This window comes from Malaclemys terrapin, chromosome 2 (assembly GCF_027887155.1).
Source record: "Malaclemys terrapin pileata isolate rMalTer1 chromosome 2, rMalTer1.hap1, whole genome shotgun sequence".
Lineage (NCBI taxonomy): Eukaryota > Metazoa > Chordata > Testudines > Emydidae > Malaclemys > Malaclemys terrapin.
This window is the reverse complement of record NC_071506.1, coordinates 38,052,336-38,079,857: the sequence shown is the minus strand read 5'-3', so window position 1 is coordinate 38,079,857 and position 27,522 is coordinate 38,052,336. Positions and strand designations below refer to the sequence as shown.

The 27,522-nt window shown below is 39.8% G+C and overlaps 1 protein-coding gene across 2 annotated transcripts; it reads right to left on the bottom strand.

Annotated features, from left to right (window-relative positions):
- Window positions 1–1,423: 1,423 nt before the first annotated feature.
- On the bottom strand, window positions 1,424–26,842 carry ANKRD46 (ankyrin repeat domain 46). Of its 2 annotated transcripts, none has more exons than XM_054017754.1 (6): window positions 26,765–26,842; window positions 14,206–14,249; window positions 13,327–13,427; window positions 8,076–8,418; window positions 6,571–6,729; window positions 1,424–3,445 (listed from the first exon to the last, which is right to left on the bottom strand). In XM_054017754.1, the coding sequence occupies exons 4-6, from the start codon at window positions 8,384–8,386 to the stop codon at window positions 3,229–3,231; spliced, it is 687 nt and encodes a 228-aa protein (XP_053873729.1). In that variant the 5' UTR covers window positions 8,387–8,418; window positions 13,327–13,427; window positions 14,206–14,249; window positions 26,765–26,842; the 3' UTR covers window positions 1,424–3,228. The 2 variants fall into 2 exon arrangements, with proteins under 2 accessions (XP_053873729.1, XP_053873730.1); XM_054017755.1 differs by lacking the exon at window positions 26,765–26,842 and adding an exon at window positions 22,014–22,119.
- Between the last annotated feature and the right edge of the window lie 680 nt (window positions 26,843–27,522).

Sequence of the window (27,522 nt, the reverse complement as noted above, 5' to 3'; positions counted from 1 at the left end):
CCTGTAGATGCCTTTGTCTGTAAACTATGCTTTCTAGACTTATTTTAAAGTATCTAATTTAATTTCTGGATAAATTACTGCCATCATTTGCACTTCTATAATGCCTTATGACCAATGATCTCAAAGCATCATTGACATTGACTAATTCACATACTGCACCACTGTAAGGCAAGTGCTATTCCCAATTTGTATGTGGGGAACAGCCAGAGAGAGGTTAACTGACTTGCGCCAGTACCGAACTGCAGTCAATAGCAGAGCCAGGAATAGTACCTAGATCTGAGTACCAGTACTTTAAGAACCAGACCATGCTCCCTCCCTCATATGAGCATCCCATGACAAAGCACCACAGAGTGCCAGATTACTTATAGTGCATCAACTAGAAAATGCATGATACTGGACTACTGTATACTGCCCAGAAACAGTACAGACAACAATTGACTCTATCCCACAAAACAAAACTCCACCATAAGCCACTGAAAGCCTCCAGAATCACAGAATGCCTTTCTGGTATGATACTGGGCAAATTGCATCACCTCTCTGTGCCTGTGTTTCCCCTCCCACTTTTCTCTCTCTATGTTGTCTATTTAGATTGGAAGCACTTCAAAGCAGGTACAGACTCTCATAGGGTGTCTGTACAGCACCTGGCACAATGGGGCCCCAATATCAGCCAGATCCTCTTGGCACTACAGTAATACCAGTAGATAATAAATCTTAGTGACATATATAAAATCCAGAGTGGACTTATGAAATGTCCAGATCCCTGGAACAACAGGTTCAAGTACAACAGGTTATACTTAACCTTCTCCCTTGCAAGGATGGAGAACTGAGTTCCATGCAGTTTGCTGGGGTGGGGCGGGGGGGGGGGGGGGGAGAAGAGTCTGGGGTCTCTTCTTTTGAATGGACCCCAGAAACTGAAGACCTGCATGGCATGTGGACATAGTAAAGATACAACTGTCCTCTTCATTGAAGGGGTTTGCTCTTGGGCACTTAGGCAAAACTTCTCCTCCCCACTCTCTCTGCCCAGAGCTGTCCTGGCTGATTCCCTCTACCCCACAGATGGCTAAATTTCAGTGGTGTTCAGTATATATTGAGGTTCAAGGAGTCCTTTGGATTCCTTTGGGATGAAAGTGGCTATATTAGACACTAGAGAAATAAACAACTGACCAAACCACCACCAGTAAGAGGGAAAAAAACACGCAAGCCCAAACAATAATCATTCTCCAACACCATATATGTTAAAGCTAGATTCTTCTAAAGTGGGAGGCCTCCAGCCCTGCACCATCACAAAACCCTCATGCCTCAACCCTTAACATCCTCTTTTTTAATACACATTGTTTCAATGTGGTCAGTGCAAAATGGAAAAGAAATTAACACCGAATCACTAAAATGAAATAAAATATTTAGTTCTGTTCTAAAACAGTAATAAAATAAACTTGTCTACTTATACATCTTTATTTATGGCATTCATCCACATTCAAAATACATTTACAAATTATACAGAGAGTGCATAATGCAAAATTTCATTATTTAATATAAGACAGGGTGTTCTTAGCAGAAATGGACTTACCTACACAAGTAAATGTAGTTTATATATAATAGCTTATGTTTCTCTATTCATAAACACAAACGACAAATTAAACTGTTTAGAAGAGAAGCTCATTTTGTTGGTTTTTGGAGGCTTCCTTCTTTGCTGCATTTATTTATTTAATTTATTATTTGTACCATCTGGGAGAATAGCTTCTGAGAATTCTTCAGAAACAATTTAGAATGAACGCTTCTGTGAAGCCTATCCCAACATCACAAAGACAAGATGCCTCCTCAGTCAATGACCACAAACTAGAGACAACAAATATATATTAACACAATAATAAGATGTATGTATATCCACTATCATTTACTGTAATTTCTAACTTTTTAAGTGTTCAGTTTATTTTGCAATGATTTAGGATCATTTTAATAAAACAAATCCTTTTGCTGTTTTATTAACGTTTGCTGAATTCACTTTGGTTGGGATTGTCAAAGCAACCTAAGGGAGTTAGGTACCTAACTGCCATGGAAATTGAGTGGGAGTTGGGCACCTTTGACAATCACAACCTTACTGCATATTTACCCAGTCTCCATAAAAGAGTATTAAATCATCAGGTATTATAACTTCAGATTAACAACAACAAAGACCTCACTCTGGGCCAGATTTCAATTTACATAATATTCCCAAATATGAAGACACCCAGTGCAACATTGCATTATGTTAACTCAGAAAGTGCCTCATCAGCTTTTGAGTGTCATTTGAAAATAGTTGAAACTGATAGCAATATTACCAAAAATATATCCCAATTAAACCCTTGCACAAAACTGCAAATGAAATGAACATATTGTTTTCTGTAGTTTCTGTGAAAACACTCAGTTATCCTGCATGACACGTTTCACAGCAACACAGAAAAAATGTTTAAATCGCTTTTCATCTAGGTTACAAAGAAAATGTTTCCTTAAAGGTATTTCAAATGAAAAAGTTGCATTTTGAAGTCAAATGCTTAAAGATGTTTGTGTCCAAAAGCACTACAGACAATTTCACTTCAAAGGATTTATTCTCGCACAAATTTTACCACCACCACACTAACTGGAAAAAAACCCTATGTTATATTAAGCCAATACATAAATACAAGGATGTCAAAGAAAGTTTAACGAAGTTATAAAATTTGAAATGTTTCTCATTCTTTAAATGTATATGTAGTTTCTAACCATACACATGAACATGTTGAGTGCACTAAGAAAACGGCACATTTACAGTATTGTATGATGTAAATATCAGAATAGATTAAAATTATTCCAGTTCAATCTAGGTAGCTTTTTATAAGAATACTCCTCCTCAAAAGCTGAAGCATAGGGAAAGTAGTTTTTTTTTTTTTTTTTAAAATAATGGAAAACAAGATGATTTGGTCCTGTAGCAGGACACATTTTTACATGCTCAAGGATTTGCTATTTATTTATGAAGGGCCTTTTATGATCACCACATTTGATCAATAAAGACTGCTATCTATAAGTTTTGATTAGAAGTCAAGACATGTCAGAGGTAGCCTAGAATTCTTTAGAATTTGGTGGTGTTGGCAGAGTTAATGCAGCTCTCTTCCAAAAGGGTTAGCAGTACATACAGCTGCACCAAGAATTATAAGAAGCTCAAAACAAAGATTAGAACTCAGGAAAAGAACGTTGTGCCTCTTTTCATTTGCTTTAATGCACCAATTCAGGCTGATTTTCCACAAAAGGAAGCACCCCACTAACGTAGTATGCGATTCCGAGAGAGAGAAGGGCAATGACAATGATCAGGAGTAGCACCCTCCAGAAGCCCAGGTCCTCCACAAACTCTTGCCATGTTGTGCGGAAGCTGGAAAGAACCCCTTCACCTTGCTGCAGGTTCGGATTAAGGAGGGAATGGCTTTCCATTGCACTGTGAAGGATTAAAGTTATAAACACATCAAGTAAAAGAATGCATCCTTAAGTATAAGAGTAAACCTGCTAATACAACTAAAATATTCAAATTTAAACATTTTCAGATTTACAATACTTACTCATGATCTCAAAACAGCATATAAGGAAAGGACCCTCCCCTGACCCTACCAAATCAACATACAGTAGTTGACAAGCAATTCTTTGAGACAGATGATTTTATAATCTATCTTTTCAAAGAATCTTTGATTTGGGTACAGAGAAGTATTTAGAAAAATAAGCAAATGTATTTCCTTGGCTGATGTATGAAGAAACCAGGGCTTTGGAGCTGTGCTCCGGCTCCGCTCCAGCTCCAGGCAAAAACCTGTAGCTTCACTGCTCTGGAGCTGCTCTGCGCTCCAGCTCCGGGCTCCGCTCCAAAGCCCTGGAAGGAACCACACAAACAGCAAAAGAACTGACTAAAGTCTTGATCACACACTTATGCAGGTCTGTAATTTTACTCATTTGAGTAGTCCCACCACTTCCCAGATGAGCAAAGTTACGTATGAGCATAAGCATTTGCAGAATCAGGCTCTTACTGTGTATCGAGAGAAACAATCAAACTAGCTATGTAGACAGTGATGTTAAGGCATAAAATATACTGAGCAAAAACAGATTCCCCCTCCCCCAATATCTCTTCAATTACAGTAATCGTAGGCGTATCCTGTAATAATAATAGGAGCAAAATATTTCAGATAAAAGTAAATTGTGAGTTAACACTATCCGTTTAAATGCTCTTGCTTCTGATATGACTAAAGATGCCAGTAACACATGCCTAGAAGGAAGATTCATTTGTAAACCTTTTTTCTAAAAATATACTCCTGATTAACATTAATGCTATGACATTTTTCCTCATTATGAAGTACAACTACTGAATAATAATTAGACAAAGCTCCAGTAATTTACTGAACTATTACTGTGTCGTGTGCAGAAATTTTCAGGCATTTCCAGTAAAGTGCTTTGTGTTTTTTGGTTTTTAAATATTTACTTGGCTGCGAAGCTATGGTGGTTTGCCCATAACTACAGGAGTTAGTCATCTTCCCTGCTTATTATCATTTCCTAACAAAGTGAGAGGGTTTATTAAAAGATATCTGTTGGCATAGAATAGATCTGCTCACTACTTAAGCACCAACTAGTTAATACATAATCACTCCAGGGGTTAAATAAAGGTACGCTGCAATCTGGGGGAAAAAAAAAAGAGGTCATACGTTCATTGTTAAGAAAACTACCACAATAAAACCAAAGGTCCTCACTCATCTCAAAGACGACCCCTATGGCATTTTCTATTGCAACCAAATTAAAAGCAACAGTAATAAAGCAGCAATTGCCTCTATAAAACTATTCTGGAAAAATCTGTAAGTGACAAATCCTTAAATGTTCATTTTGCTTCTAACAAAACCATTCAATGTTGCTTCCTGTTATAGTGAAAGGTCACTAGGTCTATGCATACAAGCAGATTCTCTATGTGAAAATAGAGAGGGAGTGTTCTGCCCAGACACAGCACAATATGATACCACACGGGGGAAGAGAAGGAAAAGAGAAGAAATCTGATTTGGGAACCTAGTTTTGTTTTGTACTTTGCTCATGAGTCAGAAGCAAGTGAGTGTAATGAGGAGGAGGTGGCATTAAACTCATCCAGGAAGGGAGCGAACACTTTTGCACTATCTCTAGAAACTTCTCCTGTCAGTTCAAAAGTGAAGTTCAGGATCTCCAGAGGGAACAGCAATTATCCTCGCTTGGCTTCATGCATAGTGGGAATGAGGGAGGAGAGAAACAAGTAGGGATTCTATTCTGAGAGTCTCTAGAATCAGGAAATAATACCAAGAGGTAGGAGTGAAACTAGAGGGCTGAAAAGCCAACCCCCAAATAGTGCTCTTACAAGGACACAAACTATTTAATTACAAAGCACATGTCCATTCATTTGCTTCTAATGCTGTCTGGATCTATTTTTATTATACAAAGTTATCTTACAAAAGGAGATACTTCAGATATTTTAAACTAGCTCACAAACAAACTGGGAGTAAACTGTAAATCTGTAATTTCAAAAGACAAGTTATAGGTTTCCCTGCCAAATCAAACAAGAGAACATTAATGATGGTCACAAAAGGGAAAGGAAGTTACAGGTTTTAAAGGGACATTATCAGTTCAAATTCACAGCTAAATCCAAGCCCCATTAAAGTCAATGGTAAAACTCCCATAAGAAACATAGGACTTGCCATACTGGATCAGAATGTGATCTGTCTAGTCCAGTGTCCTGTCTGTAACAGTGGCCAGCACTAGATGCTTCAGAGGAAGATGCAAGAAACCCCAGAGCAGGCAGATGTGAGATAATCTTTCCTCCACATTAGGTCTCTCCCTAATTGTTAGAGATTAGTTTAACCCCTGACTCACGAGATTAACATTTCTTCCAAAATTTTTAGCAGTAATTGTTCTAACTCTGGATATTCATCTTATCCATATAAATGTCCAATCCCTTTTAGAATCTTGTAAAATTTTAATGATATAAAATGTAAACTGAGTAGGCTTGTTTTTAACATATGGGGTAACACATGTTTGGGCTCAGGCTGGAGCTCAGGCTCTGGGACCCTGTGAGGGAAAAAGTCCCAAAGCTCAGGCTCCAGCCCGAATGTCTACACTGCAGTTAAACAACCTCTTAGCCCCAGCCCCGGGAGCCCAAGTCAGCTGGCATGGGCCAGTTGCAGGCGTCTAATTGCAGTATAGACATACACTTAGTTTCTAGAGCAGAACACTGCAGGATATTGCTTATAACCAGTTTCTAGTGAATTTCATTTTCAGATTATCTTGCACCAGTAAAATGGTACAATTTTGGGTTGTAAACCCTGTAGTGGAATACTTAGCTGTTATAAAAACTTCTTTCACTAGAAATTAAAAAAACAAACAAAAAAACCCACTTTTCTATTGAACTTAGTTTTTATTAAAGATAATTTTTATAAATCTTTTGTTCCATTTTGAGGAACAAACATGTCAACTCATGTATCTAGCAGAAAACAATATGGATTTACCAACAAAGATATACTTTACACACATGGTTTTATTTTTTTCTAGTAAACATCTGTCTTGTAATACCTTTCACTTTCTGCAGTCTGCATGGTTTCCATCTTAGAGGGAGCTCCTCTGTTAAATCCTTTCACCTCCTGCTCCTCCAAAGACTCCAGCAATCGAATTACATCCTTATTTACTCCTCTTCGTTTTGCCAGAACAAGTGGTGTTGCTCCTTGGTGATTGCTAAAATAGTCCCCCCAAGAAAGTGGATGGGGGAAGATAAACTATAAAATGAGAATTCTAAGATAGGATGAATCTGCATAAGTATGCAATGTAAAATGTACTGACCAATAAGTATTTAGGACCAGTCTCTAGCTACACAAGATAGTAAACTATTCTTAGTTATAAAAAGTCCAAGAATAAAAGACAACTGTATGAAAAATTAAGTACAGTTTATTTTTAAAGCACACAACCCTATAATATTTTACTCTTGGTACAAAGTCAAAAATCCTAGTACAATGGGGTCTTATCCTGATTGTAGCCTTTGGATGCTCCCACAACAAAAATAAACAAACTAACATATTTATATCAGTGTATAAGGCTTTGTATGATTACTACTTGAAATCTAAGTTTCTTCATAGCTCCTTACTATATAAGAGTCTCAGAATATTAAGCAATAAATGAAACACAGGATGGGTAAATCCTCCTACAGTACCTTTGAAAAAACCGAACCAAGTAGGAGTACATTTGTTGCCTTCATATTAGAGGCTGCCAGCAAACAGGTGTTTGGGATAAAGGGAGGAAGGGAAAAAACACAATGACCCTGGGCTGGCCAATAATTAATATTGCTGATATGAGGAGATCATGGGCAGCTCCAATAATCAAAGATGACCAGAAGGCCCAAGGGCCTAAACTTATTGCCTATTTTCCTCTGCTGGGATGCATGTGCAGAAAGTTCTGAGAACAAGGTGACCCTGGCTAACCTAATTGTACTCAATAAAATAGCTAGTTATTTGGTATTCCGAGTGCTTGTGTCTGGACACTAGCATCTGACAGCTGCTGGGAGCTAGGAAGAAAGAATATACAATATTTAAAAGAAGGATTGGCTTTGAGGAAGGGGGAGCACTGAAAGGCAGCACGGTCTCCCAAAGAGTATGGAAGAACTGATACACATTTACTGTATTTTCTTTATTTATTACAGTAGTCAATTAAAGCATTAAGACTGTGGTACAGAAAATTCTAAAAAAAAAAAAAAAAAAACCCATCACTCTAAATTATTCTGTGATGCCATCCACCCCCTCTTGGCTGTCTGGCCAAACCAGGATAGCAGAGCCATCAGCTAGTGAGAGACAGTGGCTATGCCAGCCAAGCCCAACAGCTCCTGCTTCTATTGCCTTTCATGATGTTCATGATCAGTTAGGAGTGGGCCCATGCATTTGTTTTTCTTTTTTTTTCATAACTGGCATTTAAAAAAATTGAATTTCACTAAATTTACCATTAAAGCATTTGTATCAGGCAACATATTTGTACAAAATACTGAGAGAGACTAATATACTATAAAGTGGTCAAAAAAGAGATTACAAACTTACCAAATATCAATTTTGAGTCCATTAGAGACTAGGAACTGGATAGTATCCACATGCCCACACAGGTGAAGGGCTGTGTTACCTTGGTAATCGGTGGCCAGTAGATCAGCACCAAATTTGTGCAACAGCTGACAGATGTCTACATTTCCTCTGGCTGCTGCAAGGTGCAGACCAGTTCGGCCACGACTGTCACGAATATTTGGGTCAAACCCACTCTCCAGCAGCCGCTTGGAATAGTTAAAATCCCCATCAATGCATGCCTGCAACAGGGGCACATTTGTCTGGGAAGAATCATTTACAAAAACATAGGACATTGTTCCACTTCTGTCTGAAGTATGTGGCAAACCTGCAGTTAAAAATGAGATGAAATGGTGAAGTGAAGTAAATAAATACAATGCAAACACCTCACAAATGCTTTCTCAAATAAAAATGCAAAGTAGTTTATGAATATATCTCTGAAATCACTGTATATTGCATATTATTTTAATATGCTGCAGTCTTTTCTGATACAGAGAGAACGCTCCTTTTAATCCTGTTCACACCTGCTGGAACAGAAATGGATAGCCTTGTTACTTCAGAGGATTGCACTAAAGCACCACCATGAATGCAAGACACTAGGTAAACCCCACAGAGGGAGAGATCACGCTCTGTAGATTTTATATTAAAAAGAAAACTTTGATAGGTCCAGCCTGTGAGCTAATTCTATTTAGAAAGAGGGGAGGGGGAAGAAGAGTCATCTTTTATAACTCAGATTACAGGACTGAACAAACACACTGGGCTCTCAAAGTAATCAATCAGAGTTTTCACGTACTATAAATAAAGTCACTAATGGGATTTCCTCTCTCATTTATCTGTTCCTTATTTACATCTGAACTTCAATACACAGCTGCTGAAAAATTCATTGTTACTGTGAGCATTACCTCCTTCACTGTCTCCAGGAAATTACATTTTTCAGCCACCTCTGCAGAACATTTTTATACAGCACCATAGGTGGGCATAGTGTTTCACAAGCAACTATAAAGATAAGGTGCCTGCCTTGAGGAAGTTAACTTAAACAAAGGACGAATGATAGAATTTTTAGACCATGTGAAGACAACAATGGTAAATCAAAGGAGGGTCTAGAACTGTTGTGGGTGCAAGTTCCATATCAGGACCCCATCCAGCAAAGCAAGGGAATAGTCCCAAAGGTTTTAAAAGATAAACATGTACTTTGTTGTTTTGGTCTAAAAGTGCAAGGTAGAAATTGGTTGCACCACAGATTTCTTGCTAATTATTATTTGATTAAATATGATTCAACTGACTAACTAGAGATAATAGGTATTGTGAAAGAAGTGAGTTTTTTAAAGACAGATTTGGATGGGGAGAGAGTGAATAAGTGACTCTCAAGACCAAGTAAGGTTGTTCCATGCATAAGGGACAGTGGGGAAGAGGCATGAAGACAAAAATGAGAGAAGAGGAAGAGAATGGTTACTCAGGAGGAGTCACTGGTGCAGAGTGCATGAGAGGGGAAGATAAGTAGTTATGATGGCTGGGAGGGACTATACAGGGCCTTGCAGGAGAGGACCAGATGGCTGAACTTGATGTGGAAGACAATGAGTAGCCAGTAAAGAGCTTTGAACATAGGAGTGACGTAGTCCAGGTGGTGGGCAGGGAAAATGATTTTACCAGATGAATTCTGAATAGACTGGAGTGAGGAAAGAATCACGAAGTCAGAGAGGAGGCGTTAAAATAAACAGGGCTGAAAGAGGACCTAGACTTCGATTAGATTTTTTCTGGTGGAAATGGAAAAGAAATTATGAATCTTGGATACTTAGTACTCCATGCTCATGACAATTCTCTAGCAGATTATAACCAGGATTCTGATTAGCTAGCTGAATCTTTTTGATAGGATACTTAAGTACTTTAATTCTCTTGCCTATATAAGGCATCCTCCAATCCTAGTGCACTCATTTGGCTGGAAGAATGGAAATATGGCCAGCAGCCAAAGAATTAGATGTAAGACTTCTCTTGCTTTTGGGGAGTTTACACTGTTCATGCTTTATAACTCTTCCCTAGTGTTTCAGATTAATCATTTTCCAATACCTACACTACAGACACCTTGGTTTTGAATGCTGTTCTGATTAAGAGACTATAACATTTTAGTCTATTCAAATTAACAAGTATTATTTACAGCTCACGAGTTAGCAGAATTTGTCCAAATGAGAAATGCCATCAGAATGTATGTATCAACACTATTTAATTTGTCGGGGCAAGAGACAAAGCTGACTTTTCTTATCTCAGATTTGGAAGAGGAACAGATGGGGAATAACTTTCTGGCCCTGAATAGCTACATAAAGAATGACTTAATTCAGCACCTCTGCAGAATACGTTCTTTTTAGTCTGCAAGTAATATTTATGTAGGGGATAATTTACTGCTTACTTGAAAGCACTCTCTTCCACAATCATCTCCAACAACAGAAAGCCATAAGATAATTCATACAATAGTGTTTCCCTTTAGGGCACTAACTACTTCCATTTTATCCAGATATGGACAGAGCAACTGAAAGAACACAGAATCTATCTCAGGGGCGGGCAAACTTTTTGGCCTGAGGACCACATCGGGTATCCAAAATTGTATGGAGGGCCAGTTAGGGGAGGCTGTGCCTCCACAAACAACCAGGCATGGCCTAGTCCCCGCTCCCTATTGACCCCCCCCGCTTCTCACCCCGATGGTCCCCCTGGGACTCCTGCCCTATCCACCGCTCCCTGTCCACTGACCACCCGCAGACCCCTCACCCCTGACTGCCCCCCACCGCCCCATCCAACCCCTCCTCTCATTCCTGACTGCCCCCATTCAACACCCCTGTTCCCTGCCCTCTGATCAGCCCGACCCCTATCCACACCCCCACCCCCTGACCATCACCCCAAACTCCCCTGCCCTCTATCCAACCTCGCCTGCTCCCTTACTGCACTGCCTGGAGTACCGTGGCTGGTGGCGCTACAGCTGCGCCACCCAGAGCACCACAACAGGCAGCCGTGCCGCCCGGCTGGAGCAAGCCACACCACTGCACAGCACAGAGCACCGGGTCAGGCTGGCTCTGCCGCTGCGCGGCCCGGCAAGAGCTCACTGCCCAGAGCATTGCGCCAGCAGTGCCCTGAGCTGAGGTTGTGGGGGAGGGGGAACAGCAGGGGAGAGGCCGGGGCTAGCCTCCCGGGCCAGGAGCTCAGGGGCTGGGCAGGAGGGTCCCATGGGCCCATAGCTTGCCCACCTCTGATCTATCTGGTATTTTCAACTGAAATGCTACAAGAATTCTGGTGGGTTGCATGGCTAGGACTCCTCAGCTACAGGATGGATAAAAAAAAAATCAATGATTTTGTTTTATTTAAATAGGATTTTTTTGATAAAATGCTTTTTAAGGAAAAAACCTATCTAAAGATAGTTTTAATTACGACACATTATAGCTCAAAGATATCTCATCACGGAATAGGGATTATAAATTCTAATTCTATAGCATGAGACAATATATTCATGTAATGTTTCAGAAAAGTTTTGTAAATGCGTTCCAATAGTTCATGGATTAGGGCCCCAATTTTATGGGGCTCCAGGGTCTTCTGTATAGATTATTTAGGTTAATCTTTCTATCTACCCAATGGGACTCACTGCTCAGTCTAGAAGATACTATCAGAGATGCTTAGTTTTGCAGTTCTCAAACTGTGGATTTGTGTCTCCAGAGATAACATGCTTGTTAACAGAAAAAATGTTTTTAAATAAATTAAATAAATAATAAACAGAGATGAGAAATAACAGACCTCAATCCTATTGTCCCTCTGCAAATTTGTGTACACAGAGTCAATCCCTTACCGCTGTCTAAAAGTGCAAAATTTCAAAAAGTTCAATGAATAGAAGATTGTAGGGGGCGGAATAGATCTGGACAAGGAGAAGAAGTCTGGAGAAGGGAGGGACAGGCAGTAGAAACAAAAGTGAAAGTGTTTGAGCAGCATATGCCAGAAGTCTTGAGGTCTTTCTGAGTGTAGCCTTCACTGATTTGAGATCTACCATACCATTCTCTCACTAGAAGGGAAAACCTATAATAGCAGCAGGCTGTAAAGGAGACCCAGTTTGGGAATAAGAACCATTCAAGAAATATCTGTTTGCTGATGATGTTTTAAAGACAGTCACACCAGTGAACTGGTGGAAGTCACTTAAGCACTTGGATTCGGAGACTGTTGAAGTGATAATCTCACTTTTAACAGCAGTAGCTTCTTCTGCCAGTGTAGAAAGAATATTTTCTTCCTTTGGACTAATTCATTCCAAATTGAGAAATCATTTGGGACCTGAAAAAGCAGGAAAGCTTGTTTTTCTTTTCCAGATTACGAACAAATAGGAAAATGAAGGTGAAGAGGACTGAGGTAGCTGCAGAAGCCAATATTTTAAGTTTCTCATGTTGACCAGGCTGACACAGTCAATTTAGTTTGTTTGTTTTTTAAAATTCATTTAACTATTTTAGTTAAAAACAATTTTAACAAAAAAAACCCTGGTTTTTAAAAATCTTGAATGTTTAACTAAACTCAAAAATTCATATGCTTGTTTTGTTAAAATATTATATGTTTGCTGTTGAAGAAAAAAAATCCAGAATATATAACGTTGTTGTTTTAGTTAAATAAAACAATTTAAATGTCTGTCTGGTGATGTTCTCCTCCCAATACAGCATGGCAAGAAAATCCTCCAAATATTAATGATTAACCTGTTGAATTGGAGATAGTTCACCTCCCAATGACTTCATAAATATCTGCTTCAATTACCTTTGGTAAATGAAATAACCAAACAATCATTCATTTTCCGATATAACTATAAAACTAATCTGAAAAGTTTTCAAAATAAATCACTTTAAAAATGTATAGGGTGTACCTTCTAAAAAAGAAACCTACATCTATCTCTGAGTTGTGAAGAATACGTATTAAGGTTATAACAACCAACAAGAATGCACTTTTATGTAGAAATCCATGATTAAATCGTGTCTTCCTGACTAGTGATTTAAATCATGATTTAAAAAATCAAATCGACCCTGTACAGCAATCTAAATTTTCTTGCCTATTTCCCTTCCAAAACTGAAGTGGCACAACTGTATCTTCTTCAACCCTAACCTTCCCCACAAGCTGACAGGCTCAATCTCCAAAAGATGCAATTTTCACATTAGAACTCTGTACTAGATATACCTTAAATCATTTTAAAATCTTCAAGTAGCACAAACATACCAACAGTATAAAAACTCACTTGTTCTTAAGAAAATAAGATGTTGCCTTCAGATGTTGCAGGACACTGGTGGGATCCTTAAACTTGTTTAATAAAATGTCTTGTAGTGTATCAGCGCAAATCTGTAACAAACAGACTATTCCATTAGAAGAACAGTACAGAACTTCCTGAAAAAAATTGTGTGTTCTGTGTATTTGTTTGTACATCTGGTAAATCCTCCTAGAGTTCTCCAGGTACTTCACATGCAAATCTTAATAAACAACCAAATGGCCAGAAAAAACTCACTGGACTAAGTATGCCAAGGTGGTTGTGGTGTGTAGATGTGTGAAGAAGCAGCTGTTTACCATGGAGCAGGATTTGAAGTATTCTGGTTTAGAACTGATACTAACTAGAACCTGCAGAGACACGCACACTGAAAGGCAGAGAATTTAGGATAAACCTTTAGTGCTCCACAGTAAGTAAATAAAAACAAGCAAAAATAAATCCCACTTGCCATTGTTTGAGGATTATGGATCATGCAACTGGCATATTCCAGGCCACAAAACATAATTCCAATATTCCAACATGCAGGCTACCAATCTCTGCCAGTAGTTCTACCTTGTGACAAAGGTAGAACAGTCTCTCCCAAAATTACCAGCCCCCTAATGTCAGAAATGTTAAACAAAAAATACACTAATGTCTTGAACTGCATCTGGTTTAGTGAAGTTTTCTGCCACCAAAATACAGTACAGTTATGATGGTTTATTTGTTCAGATACCTTTGATAACTTTGGATAAATAAACTGTGGATTTAGCGCTCTGATCAGAAGTTGCAACCTTATGCAGGACATCTGCCAAAAGGGTTACTTCTGCCATGACCAGTACTTGTTAAAAGGATTAGAAGAAATATTGAGGTACTCACCAATCTCCTTAAATGGTTTCAGAAAGGTGAATTTGATGGCAGCTCTAAATATAAGCGAAACACAGCGTCATCTATCAGTCACCACAAATGTATGAGACAAACTAAAAAGGAAGGTATGTACTATAGTGTTGAGCAGCAGACATACTGTAAAACAAGCATTCTGAATATTTGTGAGAATTACCATTGTTGCACCTGGAACAAACACATGTAATTTGATTCAGTGAATTACTCGTTCCAAAAATGTGGCACTATTTATTGAAAAATGTATCTTCTAATAGACAAGCAGTATACTTGTATAAAAAAAAGTACAGTTGTTGTCATTTTGTTGCAGTAATATGAAATGACTATTTTTAAATAATCAATTAAAGATCATTTTAAGTGAGAAAAGGTGTTAAGAGGACGTCAATTTATTCTAAGTTTATGCAATACATACAGATTGAACACAGAAGTGTGATCACAGAGTATATTTGTACTATTAATGGGAATTATGCAATAAATTGCTTCTTCAGTGCCACAGGAGTGGGAATATCACACTAAGAGGAAGAATCTAATGAAACTATTCTGTTTTCAAGAGGAATCATAGGGGAAATGATTAGATGGTCGTAAAAGTTATTTACGTTTATTTATTAGAAGCCTGACGTCTTTAATTTGCTTGTAATTCTGCTAATAAGTCAAGCTTTTTTCTCTTACATTTTTTGTGCCCATTTAGACAAGAAACTACAGAAGCATCAGGGGAGGAATTCTCTTTAGCAAGTAAAATCACACTACTAGCCACAATTTGTCAAATCTTAAACAGCTTGTAAGTTTGGAATTTACCAACTCTGAGTCATTTTATTTTGCAGCAAGTGGATGTTTTCCTCTTTGTATTTCTCAATATGTAACAATCAAAGTAAAACAGCTACCACTCAGTACCATGAAGATACAAAGATATGCCTGGATCATTGATGAGACAGGATTACTCATGGGTACAGGTTCTCCCTCATATGCATCAAACATATTAGTTATGATCAGGGATCCTAGAAATCCATTTGCCACAGAAAAATGCAGAATTTGCATTTTTCAAGAATCTTTAGTTTTTACATTTTGTGAAAAAATAAAAACATATATTAACTACATTTTACTGAAAGTACCAGTGTCACTTACTCAATGCGCACAACCTTCTCCTCTTGTTGTTGATTTTTGAATGCACTTTAAATTTACATACAGTAGAACCCCGTTTATCCAAGCCTCCATTACCCGGCTCTACGTGTTAACCGAACCACCAGCCGCCCGGGTCTGACAGCGGCAGGGCTTGGGCGATCAGCTCCAGGCAGCTGGTGGTTTGGTTAACACGGAGAGCTAGATAATGGAGGCTTGGATAAATGGTGTTCTAATGTATACCAATAAAACATTGTGTTCAACAGATAGCTATACATATTGTGGCTAGGGAAACTAAAGTTCAGCATCCATTCTATTTGCACAGATTTTTATGGGGGTTTTAATCAGAGAACGTTGGATTTTTTAAAATCACAAAAAACTAGGATCCCTAGTTATGATTGGCCAAAACCCTTTAGTCACCCAGTCAGGGCCACCCATAATGTATCAGTACTGACAGGCTGTGGGGGAAAAAAAAAAAAAACTAGGAACACTCATGCCATCTCTCAGAAAATGAATGAGAGTAACCATTACTACCTTTGCCCTTTAAAAAAATCGATCAAAAGGATGCAATGACATGTTACCAGTGAATGAGACTTCCTGTCATTAATGACTAATTCTGACTACCAGAGCCAAAATGCCAGTGAGTTACCACTGGTGATATTCTGACTAGCAGCAATGGGATATTTAGAATATGTCAACAAGTCAATGCACTGTGATGGAGAATGGAGAGGTTAATGTAAGAGGTACACAGTTTACACATAAGCTCTACATTCATCAACTCCTTAATTGCATATAATCTTCCACCCTTTGTCATACACTTTTAGAGTATTTAATTGATACTGGCTTGTATAGCCTCTCCTTTTTTTAAAGTAACAAAGCATCCATCTTAAGCAGTTTGCCTACATCCTCTGAAAGTGAGGTTTCCTGTTCAACTGGGATTGCACGTAAAAATACAGCGAGACAAGAATAAGCCCTATTTACATGTGCATGCAAGATAAAAACAAAACTAAAATGATGTAATTTTATCCATGAGAGAAAAACACACTCTCTAAGTACTTGTATGACTCCTCCTCCCTCACTGCTGTATACGAGTACCTCTCAAGTATTTAAAAATAGAAACAAATAGCTCCCTCTCCCCCTTCCTTCCTAGCATGTAGGAGAAATTACTCGGTTAGTTTACAGGATGTGTTTGTGTGTGGATTTCATTGGTATGTGGAAATTGAGGGAAAGTTAAGTTGAATCAATAAGTTTTGCATTTAGTTCTGAAAATGCTACGGTCTATAGCCATTTTTGCTTAGGGAGAGAATTCCATAGTTTACATTCAGCTCCTTTGAAAGATCTGTATCCTGCACTCACTCTCCCCCTCCCCCACTGGATTACAGTTTCATGGTTCCAGTGAAACAGAACTGTTGTGGAAGCAACCTCTCAGGTAGCCAGAACCAATCCCATGGAGGGCTCTGAACACCTCTCAAATTCAGAGTTCACAATATACAGATCTACACTTCACTAACCTACATCACTTGGCATTTCCCCTCCTCCTGCCTTTAGCTATTTTCCCAAGAGTTTCGCTTTCCATGGTGTTGGCACACTGTATCCAGGGGCCATAGAGATAACAATTTTTAATGGCCTATCATTTTGTGTTTTCTCAGATGGGATGTATGAGTTGGTGGCAGTGCAAAAGCAGCACTACCTGTCATTTGCTGCACACTAAGGAGACTTAAGTGTTGAATCCCTTCCACTAACTGGGACCTGAAAATCCAGTTTTAGATCTGGAATCTTCCAGTCAGCAAGATACCAGTGTTGGAGGTAATAATTCCCATTTTCCTTCAACAATATTAAACAGGGGTGTGTGAGATTTATACCTATACTATCCTGACTTTAATAATAAACATACCCTGAGAAAAACTTTGGCATATAATATTACCCAGCTCTCATATATAGGGTGACCAGATAGCAACTGTGAAAAAACAGGACGGGGGGTGGGGGGTAATAGGCGCCTATATAAGAAAAAGTCCCAAAAAACGGGACTGTCCCTTTAAAAATGGGACATCTGATCACCCTACTCATATAGCACTTTTCATCTATAGATTGCAAAGTGCTTTACAAAGGAGGTAAGAATAATTACCTCATGTGAGTAAACGAGGAACAGCGAGTGGATGTGTCTAAGCCAAGCTCACTCAGCATGTCAATTAGTGGCAGAGCCAGGGACAGAACCAGATTTCTTATTTCTATCCATTGCTCTATCCACTAGAGGACACTGCCTCCCAGTACAGTATAACGAATGTGCTGTACCCCCACCCCAAAACAAAATTTTTGGATCTTGCTCTGTTGCAAAAAAGAATGTTACGTTACACCACAGCTTTACTGATGAGGGGATTCACAAACATTTCCCCTACCAACCACATATATGCAAATCAGTTGCATCGAAGTATTTTTACAGACAGAATTTGTTTCAGAATATTTCACTATTTAATAGATGCCTTTAAAAACCCTTTCTGCACCTTGCCCATTTTTATACTTTGGCTAGGGAGCGTTCAGTGAGGAGCATAATTTACAGTGATGTTGAACGTACCTATTCAAATTACTTGCAGACTTAATTCACTGCAATTGTCTCACACAAAGTGGACACAATAATTGAAGGAAACTGAATATATATATTTAATCTCAATATAGAAATTGAAACAATATTTGCTGCCTAATGCCATAAGTTCTAATACTTCCGTCTTTATGGGAAGTTACTGAATCACACTCTTCATAGTATAAATATCTTCCTGCTCAGAAACCTTCGTGCACATTCTCTTTCCACTGGTATACTGCAGGAATGCTAAACAACAAGGACTTCCAGTAGTTACTTCAAGGTCAGTGCAACATTTTTTGTTTAAAAGCTACTGATGATTATTTTTAGCTCTTGGTGATACATTTCAGTTTGAATTTGCTGCAGCTCCTAAAAGATTCTTATGCAATAGGAGACAAGTGCCAGTGAACAACTGTCCATCAGCAATCAATTCTTTAATAAGTGAATTATTCTCAAATTGCTGTTTGTATGTGGATGAATGGTGCCACCATGCGACCTGCTGAATTCACATTCAGCTGCAGCAAACAGCATATAACCCCTCAATATTTCTTATTACTTGTTTCTGTGGCTGTTGTTTTCTTGAAAGAAAACTTGCAAGTAAGAGCTTAAATTATTAGGGGGACAAAAGGGGATCCTGAAATCCAAACTAACTTGAAAAAGCTAGAGATAAGTTTTGCAGCACAGTTACTAAACTCTGTCCCATCTAACTGTTTACCACTAAAAATAGAGTGTATTGTCCATGAACTTTGGTCCTAAAACATCTCTCATCACTTATGCTAAAGATGGTTATCCTGTCTGGTCTTTGATCCCTATTCTACTGATACTAGAGGCTTGGACTTGGGCCATGGGTCTCGAGATAAGATAATTTTCCTTCAAACCACCAAGATTACTTCTGCCTATTTACAGAAGAACAGTTCACGTTCTGTCAACAGCTTCAATACCTTGAGGTTACTAAAATGGAGAGACTTCCTGCCTTTCAGGGACATAGAACTGAGTGTCATGGGTACGTCTGGCATAGTGTTATTCAGCAAATTAAAATACACACATTATAAACCAGTCAGCCACATGAACTTTATATTAATATACTAACTTTTCCTTCCCTTTTTTGTCTATCACTTGACATATTCTATCTAAGGTTATGCCTTGCGTTGCACGTCTCTTTGAAAATTGTGCTTACATTTTTCTAGGTTAAATCTCCTACCCATACATTTAACCTCCGTGGGCTCCTTCATAATGTTTCAGTAGGGTAACCATATGTTCTGTTTTGGCCAGGACAGTCCCTTTTCTAATCCCTGTCCCGGCTGTCCTGACTTTTTCAGAAAAAGTGGGTCAAATGCCCACTTTTGTCAAAAAAAGGGGATGCAGAGGAACATGTGGAGGAGCCGGGGGTAGGGGGGAGCAGTGATGCCAGGCTCATGCAGGGGGGAAGCAGGCTCTCAGCGGCGAGCAGGCAGGGCTTGGGCGAGCAGGGACGCCAGCCCCATCCAGGGAGTGGGAAGCAGGGCTCGTATGAGCAGCTCAGGCCAGCCCTGCACGGGGAAGGCGCGGATGAGCGGCTTGGGCTAGCCTAATGCAGTGACCCATTTTCCCTTTGGGAAATATGGTCACCCAAGGTTTCAGTGTTCTCACTCACTAGCATTTACAACATTCAGTCCCATATAATGGCTAACAAACAGAGTCAGGTCAGCTTAGGGGAACTCTAGGTTAGCAGAGCCGTCTTAATTTTGTGCACTATACATCTATAGTGTATGCTATTCAGTAAAAACTTTTAAAATATTAAGAACACATTGCTATGCTTGTTCACAATCGGTCCTTATTGCTAATATGCTTATTTGCCAATACTGGAGGTTGTGAAATTGACACCATCAGATTTATGGCTCTTACTATGCAACAGGACAGACACACACATGATCACTTATTAGACTTCTGACAGTGGAATCAGTTTATCATAGCTAAATATGTGATGGATTGAAATAGGACATCTGTTAAGAAGTTGGTAAGTCTCTGTCAGTAAAATGTTATTTAAAATACTTTCACCACATCACCTTATGCAAGGACAGGCCACATCATGTGGCATGAAATGATGCAATGGCACATTTTTAGGCTACATCTCTAACGAGTACATACTGATGCTAAGCACTGATCCCTTCTTGTGTCAAATTTTTAAAAATAGTAGCTAAACTCATAAAGCAATAACCTGGAATTTAATTTCCCTTTTCCTGATGTCAGTAATGATGATTGTTGAAGAAATGTAAATGTCTTCTTCATTCAGTATTATTTTTGGTGTTTTTGTATTTTTCTAGAAAAATCAGTAAAGAAAAAAATTAAAAGCTAAAACAAAAAAACAATTCCTGTTCTTCAGGCTAGAGGGACTCACCCATAACCTGTTCAACAGGATTATAAATACAGCTATTTGCCCAAGTTTTGCATCTTAACTGCTTCCAAAAGAATCACCCATCCAGGAAGTTGCTATGGAACACAAAACAAAAACAAAAGTTTCCAGTCATCAGGTTACAGCAGGAGCACTCTGTATACACAGACCTTAACTAAACTGTTCACTGTGTACTTTAATTTCTGCTAACTAAACTGCCTCCTCAAAAGCTGTGCAAACCATGGATCCCAAAATTTGAGACAATTGTTTCAATTACTTTGGTTTTCATCAGAGAGTGGCTGTTGCCCTCAGTTCTCCTACCACACCCATCAATCCTACCTCTTCTGCCTAACACAGTGCTTGTATACACAGGAAAACTGACCAACACAGACACTGCTTTAGCTATGTCGTTATAACTCCCCCATGTGGACATTAGTCTAGAATAATTACTTGCTACAGCTAGGCTGGTCTTTTCCCCCCATGTAAACAAGCAAACAGTTCCTATTGGAGTCTGCCAACATTGCTTCTAGAAGGATTAATTTGTGGGGGAGGGAGAGTGAATCAGCAGATAGGAAGGATCACGAGACACCTGAGCATACTTCCAGACTTGCTGGCCCAGAAATGAGGGGACTGAGTTGAAGGTCCACATCTCTGATGCCCACATAGTAGAGCACTGCATCACTTCTAGACTACTGTGCTATCCCATTACTTTTTAAAATAAACTTAATGATTCTAAAGTTTAAATAAAACTGTAGGCAATTCATTTTTGTTTCCTTGTATTTATAGTTTATAACTCAGAAAAAGTGCCAAGCTGATTGAATTAAAACTAAAATCTACTTGTCCTCAAAACAGAAACAAGGCCAATTGTAGTAACAACTTCCCCACTCAACAGTGTGCCTCAACTCTGAGTCAGGAGAGACAACCTGCGGGGATGAATAGACATTCAATCCTTAAAAAGTGACAAAGAGTCCTTAGCCGCTCTGCTGAGATTGCCAGTTACATGCATTTATACCCCATAGTATCAGAGTCACAACAAGCGTGCCAATTAGTATGAGTTGTCATGATGGTTTTTGTGATGAGATACCCAGAACTCAAAAAGTTTACCAGACATCTAAGAGCCAAAGGTAAATCAAAAAGACAAAGGGGTGGCCTTACTAATAAAATCGAAGGGCGGGGCTCTGGTAAGAAGCCCCAGATGCTAGTGAGGGTGCAGGGATTTCTAACAAGGTATTCCATCTTTTATAATCATCTGCTGACTAGGAGGTATCTGATAAATCTAAAGTTCCACCCTCTACATGCTGGAAGTTTGAAGGAATTTTGTCTCCGTCCCTGAAGAACTTCTGGGTCTATCAGAAGGGATCTCTGCTATTCAACCCTTGCTTTTTTTTTTTTTTTTTTTTGCTTTCTCTGTCCTTGTGTGTCTCTGGTGATGATATAGTTTTTTCAGGCAGGAGAAATATGAATTTGACATGATTCTTGAGAGCTACACTGCTGTTTACAAGATTTTGAATAGTAACAATTAAACTGACCCGTCTTTTAATTCTATTCTGCTGCTTGGTAAATTTGTGAAAACTCAGGAAAACAACACTGTGCATCAATCAGCTTACATTCAGTTCACATTTGGATGGTTATGTTCACAACAGTAAGAGGTAGAAAATTATTTAAAAAAAAAAAAAAAAAAGCTTAAATTCTGGAAAAACTGATACCTTTGGGCCCCACACTCACCAGCAAAAATGTCCCACTTGCCAATGGATTGTGAATGCCTTGACTTTCAAATGTTTGTATTCATGATGGATTTTTAAAACACAAATGATACGATTGCATCCTAAGTTGCATCTATTAAAAAGCCAAATAAAAATGTAAACTATTATTTTAAAGTCAGAGCCTTTCTGGAATGGCCTCACCATTCTTTACTAAACTGAAGTCATACTTTCTTCCATGGGAGTAAGAATATTTAATAAAAGAATTCAAGTATACTTAAAAGTGAGCTGCAAGTTGTTTAATCAAAACTCACTCAACCAGTAATGAACCCAATGGCCACATAATAGGAGCACTTACCATATTATTTTAAAGTTAACATTTTTCTCTCTAAAAAGTAAATTCTCCTGTGCATTCATTTGGCTTGCAGTTTTCATTATTTAGTTTTGTTTTGTTTTGTTTTTTCTATCTAGTTATTCAACACATTCAGTAAGTTACATAAAAATCAAAGGTTCAGAAAGGACAGCAAATCCTGGCAAAACAAAAACACTAATCAAACTGCAGTATCTGCTGATGTGCAGTGTCTGCTGCTATCAAAGCACTTCTGCCACAATACCAAAAAGGTCAGGCAATTGATGATGGTGAGACCAACAGGCAAATGGGGATAACTGATATTTTACCTGATCTTAAAAATAACTTTAAAAGCTAGCATTTGTAAAAAATATATATATTTGATTGTGTCCTTCTCCCACCATATTTCATATGCAATTTATCTTCTTAGGCCAGACCCTGCCAACACTTACACACATGTTTAACTGTGCACATGAGTAGTCCTACTGACATAAAAGCGTAAAGTTAAGCACTTACACAAATATATGCAAGATTGGGGTCTTGGACTGTAAGATTTTCAGGACAGGAACTGATATAAATAGCAGTTGCATCAGAAAAATTAAGCTTTTAAAACTAATTAGAGAACACTAAAATTGTAATTGTCACATTTTGCAAAACTAAAGCTTTCTTCAAATATCTTTTTTCTTTCAATTCCATTATAGCATTACTTGGTCTTTTTTATGTAAATGTTTAATACCAAGTGACACTTCTCCAAAGCTAATTATTATTTAAAAAAACACTTTGTTTTTTTCCAATGAAGGCTAGTGCCAAAAAGAATGAACAGCAATACCCAGATTTCCTAAAAATGCCTTGAGAGGCCATTCACAACACCATGAGAAAGAGTGGTCAGAAACTGTACAAAAAAATAAAAATAAAGGGTCACAGCACTTAGAGCTATTGTGACCACATACAGTCACATTGCAATGTTATTAAGAATGTCAGTTGCTGCAATTTTTCCTTCAGATTCTTTACTATACATTTTAGAGTCTTCCCATAGTATCTCTTTTCCTTCCTATTGTGTTAGCCTCTTTTCTGTCTTTCAGGCTAAAGAGCAGTGCTCATAGTAAGCATTACTTATAAACTTTTATTTGATCCTTCTTGGTGCTGCTGAACAAAAATATTAGACTTTCTCACAACTTGTTTTGATATATTATTAGTCCCTCACAATCCACACAAGGTTTTAGAAAATGTTGGAAGACAAGCTGCCAAAATAGTCTAGTGAATAAAAATAACATTAAATGGTAGGAAAACAACCCAAAACAAAATGCAGCCATGTTGTTTATTTTGGTATTAAAATAGTTAAAAGGTGGAAAGCAGCTTTCAAGGGAAGAAATGGAAAAAAAGGAACTACAGTGAACTCCCACTGTGAGAGATTTCGGGCTTATCTACATGGGGAAATTATTCCAGAATAAGAAAGGGCGTGCATTTAAAGCACAATAGCTATTCTGGAATAACTCTCCGTATGAACATTCTTATTCTGGAATAAGTATCCATACTGGGTCCTATTGCAGAATAACTTATTCTGGCCCACTTCCCTGTATAGACAACTCCTTAGTGATGTGAGGATAGTGCTCAAAGCTATTAAAATCAGTGGGGCAGAATCTCCATTGCTCTTGAGCTACAATTGCCAGAAGGTAGCTCTAAATTACGCTCAAATGCAACAGTCTTCTAGGAGCTGCTCCAAAGCCAAGAATAGCCTTAACTAGACAGTGTACTCTGGCCCCATCTGCTGCACTGGGGGCTGTGAGGAGGGAGCAGCATAACTCTATTCTGGCAATCCTATGGTACTGAAGAAAAAAACCTTACACCAGGAATATTCTCTGGTGGCTGGAGCTGCCCTTTATGTTGCTCTGGCAGTGTAAAAGGGCTGCAGAATACAACAGAATTTAGCACACCAAATTTACAAGTAAAAGACTTCTTCAGTCATCTAATCATTCCTCTGCCAGTGCAGGACTGTTCCCTACTGTATGTATTAGATTATCAGATTAAAAACTATTTTAAAATCTATGCCTGTATTGCTAATATCATTTTAGGCTATTACAAAAATTAAAATTCAAACCTTTCACCATTGGTGTGGTTGGTTTTCTCCCCCAATACACCTTTCTCTTTAACTCACAAAGTGAGTGTCCAGGCAGTTTCACTTTTTGATGCTCATGCACTAGCATGATTCTATAATATTTGAGTTGCAAACACTGCACTACTTTCATAGCTTATTAAAAATACAGAACATACAGCACTGTTAATAAAACTTAAGAACATAAGAATGGCCCTACTGGGTCAGACCAAAGGTCCAGCTAGCCCAGTATCCTGTCTTCCGACAGGGGCCAGTGCCAGGTGCCCCAGAGGGAATGAACAAAACAGATAAGCATCAAGTGATCCATCCCCTGTTGCTCATTCTCAGCTTCTGGCAAACAGACGCTAGGGACACCATTCCAAACTTACTGGTTTGTAATTTAAAAACAACAAAGCACAGAACTAAAACTAGATTATAAGGTTTGGTCTACACCACAGATTTATGTCAGTATAACTACATCGCTCAGGGGTGTGGAAAATCCACACCCGGGAGCAACAGTTATACCTAGAGCCCTGAAAATTTGCTGATACCCCCTTTATATCGGCGGATATCTGCATCTGTTTGCGGATCACGGATGGATGTGGATCCAAATTTTATATCTAGAGCTCTGCAAATCTGCAGATATCCACTTTATATCTGCATTCGCAGGTATCTGCAGACCATGTTTGCAGATCAGATTCGGATACAAATTTTGTATCTGTGCAAGGCTCGTTATACCGACCGACCTCCTGGTGGAGACAACCCTATGTCGATGGGCGGTCTTCTCCTGTTGACATAGTTACTGCCTCTTGAGGTGGAATACCTATGCCCATGGGAATGTAAGTAGCATCTTCATTAAGAGCTACAGCTGCGCTGCAACAGTGCTGTATGTGTAGACAAGCCCTTAGTATGTAACAACTGAACCCCAATCTCGACTGGGGCTTCTGGATGCTACCACAGTACAAATCTTAAATGGCAGTACCTTTTAAAATGAGATGTCTACCATTTCTTTTCAAAGACTATTTCAGTCTAACAGATCACCTCACTGTTAGAAAGAACAGGAGTACTTGTGGCACCTGAGAGACTAACTAATTTATTAGAGCATAAGCTTTCGTGGACTACAGCCCACTTCTTCGGATGCGTTTTTCCTGATAGACAACATTTTCTTAATTCTACCCCATTATACTTAGTTCCCTTTTTGTTCTGCCAAAATGTAACTCCTCTGCCTCCTTACTGTTTTTTACATGCTTAATGTTCTTGTACATACTTACATCTCTCACACTCCTTTTAGGCATTTAGTCAAGCTGTACATATTTATAGATTTGCTCTCTTTCTTTGTAAGTCAAAGTTAGACTGCAAGGTAGGGAATTTTTTTTTCCTCACTCACTTTCCTTCTCTTACTTCTCGTTTTCCCATCCCTTCATCATTTCAAAGGGCCCCTCCCAGTGACATTTCGAGTATTTGTAGACAGTTATATCACCCAGGCTATGCAGAGTTAGCTATTTTTAGTCTTCTCACATCTTCATGACAATTTTGTGGATAGTGTCCAATTTGTCAGGGAGGTGCTAAAAACTAGAGTCCGTTATACCCCTGCGTTAGGTGGCTCAACACAGCATTAATTCTGTGCTACCACATCACATTGGGAACCGGGCTAGTTGCCTAGCCAGTATCACAGCTGTTTTTCAACATTACTCGGAATGCACAACCCCCCTCCTCCTCCCCTGTACCTGGGATTAGTTTGGACTACACTATTTATACATTATCGCTGGTACTGGACCAGGGTGGGCACGGGGCTTTACACAAGCCATCGCTTAGACAGGCTTTGCCACAAGGCGATTACCAGCTAAGGGGCAGGCACAATCCGAGCCCTGAAAGCAGCAGGGCGGGAGGGTTTCTGGCCGGCATCTCCTGTAACTCCGCTAGCCTGGCCCTGGATGGGCATTGCCGGCACTGCCTCGCGGAGAGCACCGCTCTGCGGGCCTGTGTTACGCAGCGGGCTAGGCCCGGCACCCAGGACAGGCCCTGCCCTGCCGTCTCCCCCCGCTGGGGTGGGGGTGGCAGCTCCGCAGCAGCGAGCGGTGCCGGGTCCCAGTCTCGGCGCGCCGGGGTCCGGCTGCCCACCCGGTGCGCAGCCAGGGGGGCGGCGCCTGCCAGGCCCGGCTGCCCCGCGCCGTAGCCTCCCCCGCGGCCAGGTGCGGGTTCTGCGCCCTTCGGCCGCCCCCGCGGCTGGGCCCTCAGCAGGGAGCGGGCCCCGCGCCAGAGCCCCTCCCGCAGGCCTTGCCTGGCTCCGACCCCCCGCTCCGGGCCCAGCTCCTGCCGCTGCCCGTCCCGGTACCTGAGTCCCGCAGCGCCGCGCTGGCCTGCTTCTTGGGGCGCACACGGAGCCGGGCCGGGCCGGGCCGGAGGCCGCGCCACCTGCTGGTCGGAGGCCGCCTGCACAGCTCACGGGGCTCCCTGCCTCCCCTGGCCGCGGTGCGAGGCGCCTCGGCACGTCCCGGAACAGTCGGCGCCAGGGGCCCATGACTACAGCGGAGCGCCAGGGCAGCCTGCTAGGGCCCTGCCCTGGGGGGAGACCGCAACCCTGCCTGGCTGCTGGAACTGGCCGTGCTGCCGCACCCCTTGGCTTGACGTGGATTCCATTCTGTACAGCAGCAGGGGTGTCCCTACCCCCCCTGAATTTCCCCAACTCCCCCCCCCAGTTTTGTGAACTAGTCACATGTAGTGTTGCCAAATTAAAACATTAATACACACTTTAAAAGCATATACAGCATATGTATCTGAAACAGTATAATAGATTTGAAAAGTATGAACATACACTAGCTTCCTTATACAGCTGTTGTTTCTTATGACAATGTCAGTCCATTCATTTCGGTGATGTTGGCCAACCTAATCATTTCAAATGATGATTTGTAAGCAAAGTCTTTACACGAGCTCTCCCTGACAGCTAGTGATGAGCTGGGGGCTGGGGGGGAAATACAATCAGGACCAGATTGTATTTACATTCACACCTAATCTACCCAGGTATCCAGCAAATAGAGCTGTGTTGCCCAAGTGATAAATTTTGGCTAGGGTTGGGTTACAAATCACTTGAAT

Bases quoted from the DNA above. Each gene is read 5' to 3' on its own strand.
- ANKRD46 (XM_054017754.1), bottom strand. From the start codon at position 8,386: ATGTCCTATGTTTTTGTAAATGATTCTTCCCAGACAAATGTGCCCCTG. The intron at 6,730-8,075 runs GTAAGTTTGTAA...GGACTATTTTAG, and splicing joins GGACTCAAAATTGATATTTG to CAATCACCAAGGAGCAACAC. The intron at 3,446-6,570 runs GTATTACAAGAC...AATCCTTCACAG, and splicing joins CAGACTGCAGAAAGTGAAAG to TGCAATGGAAAGCCATTCCC.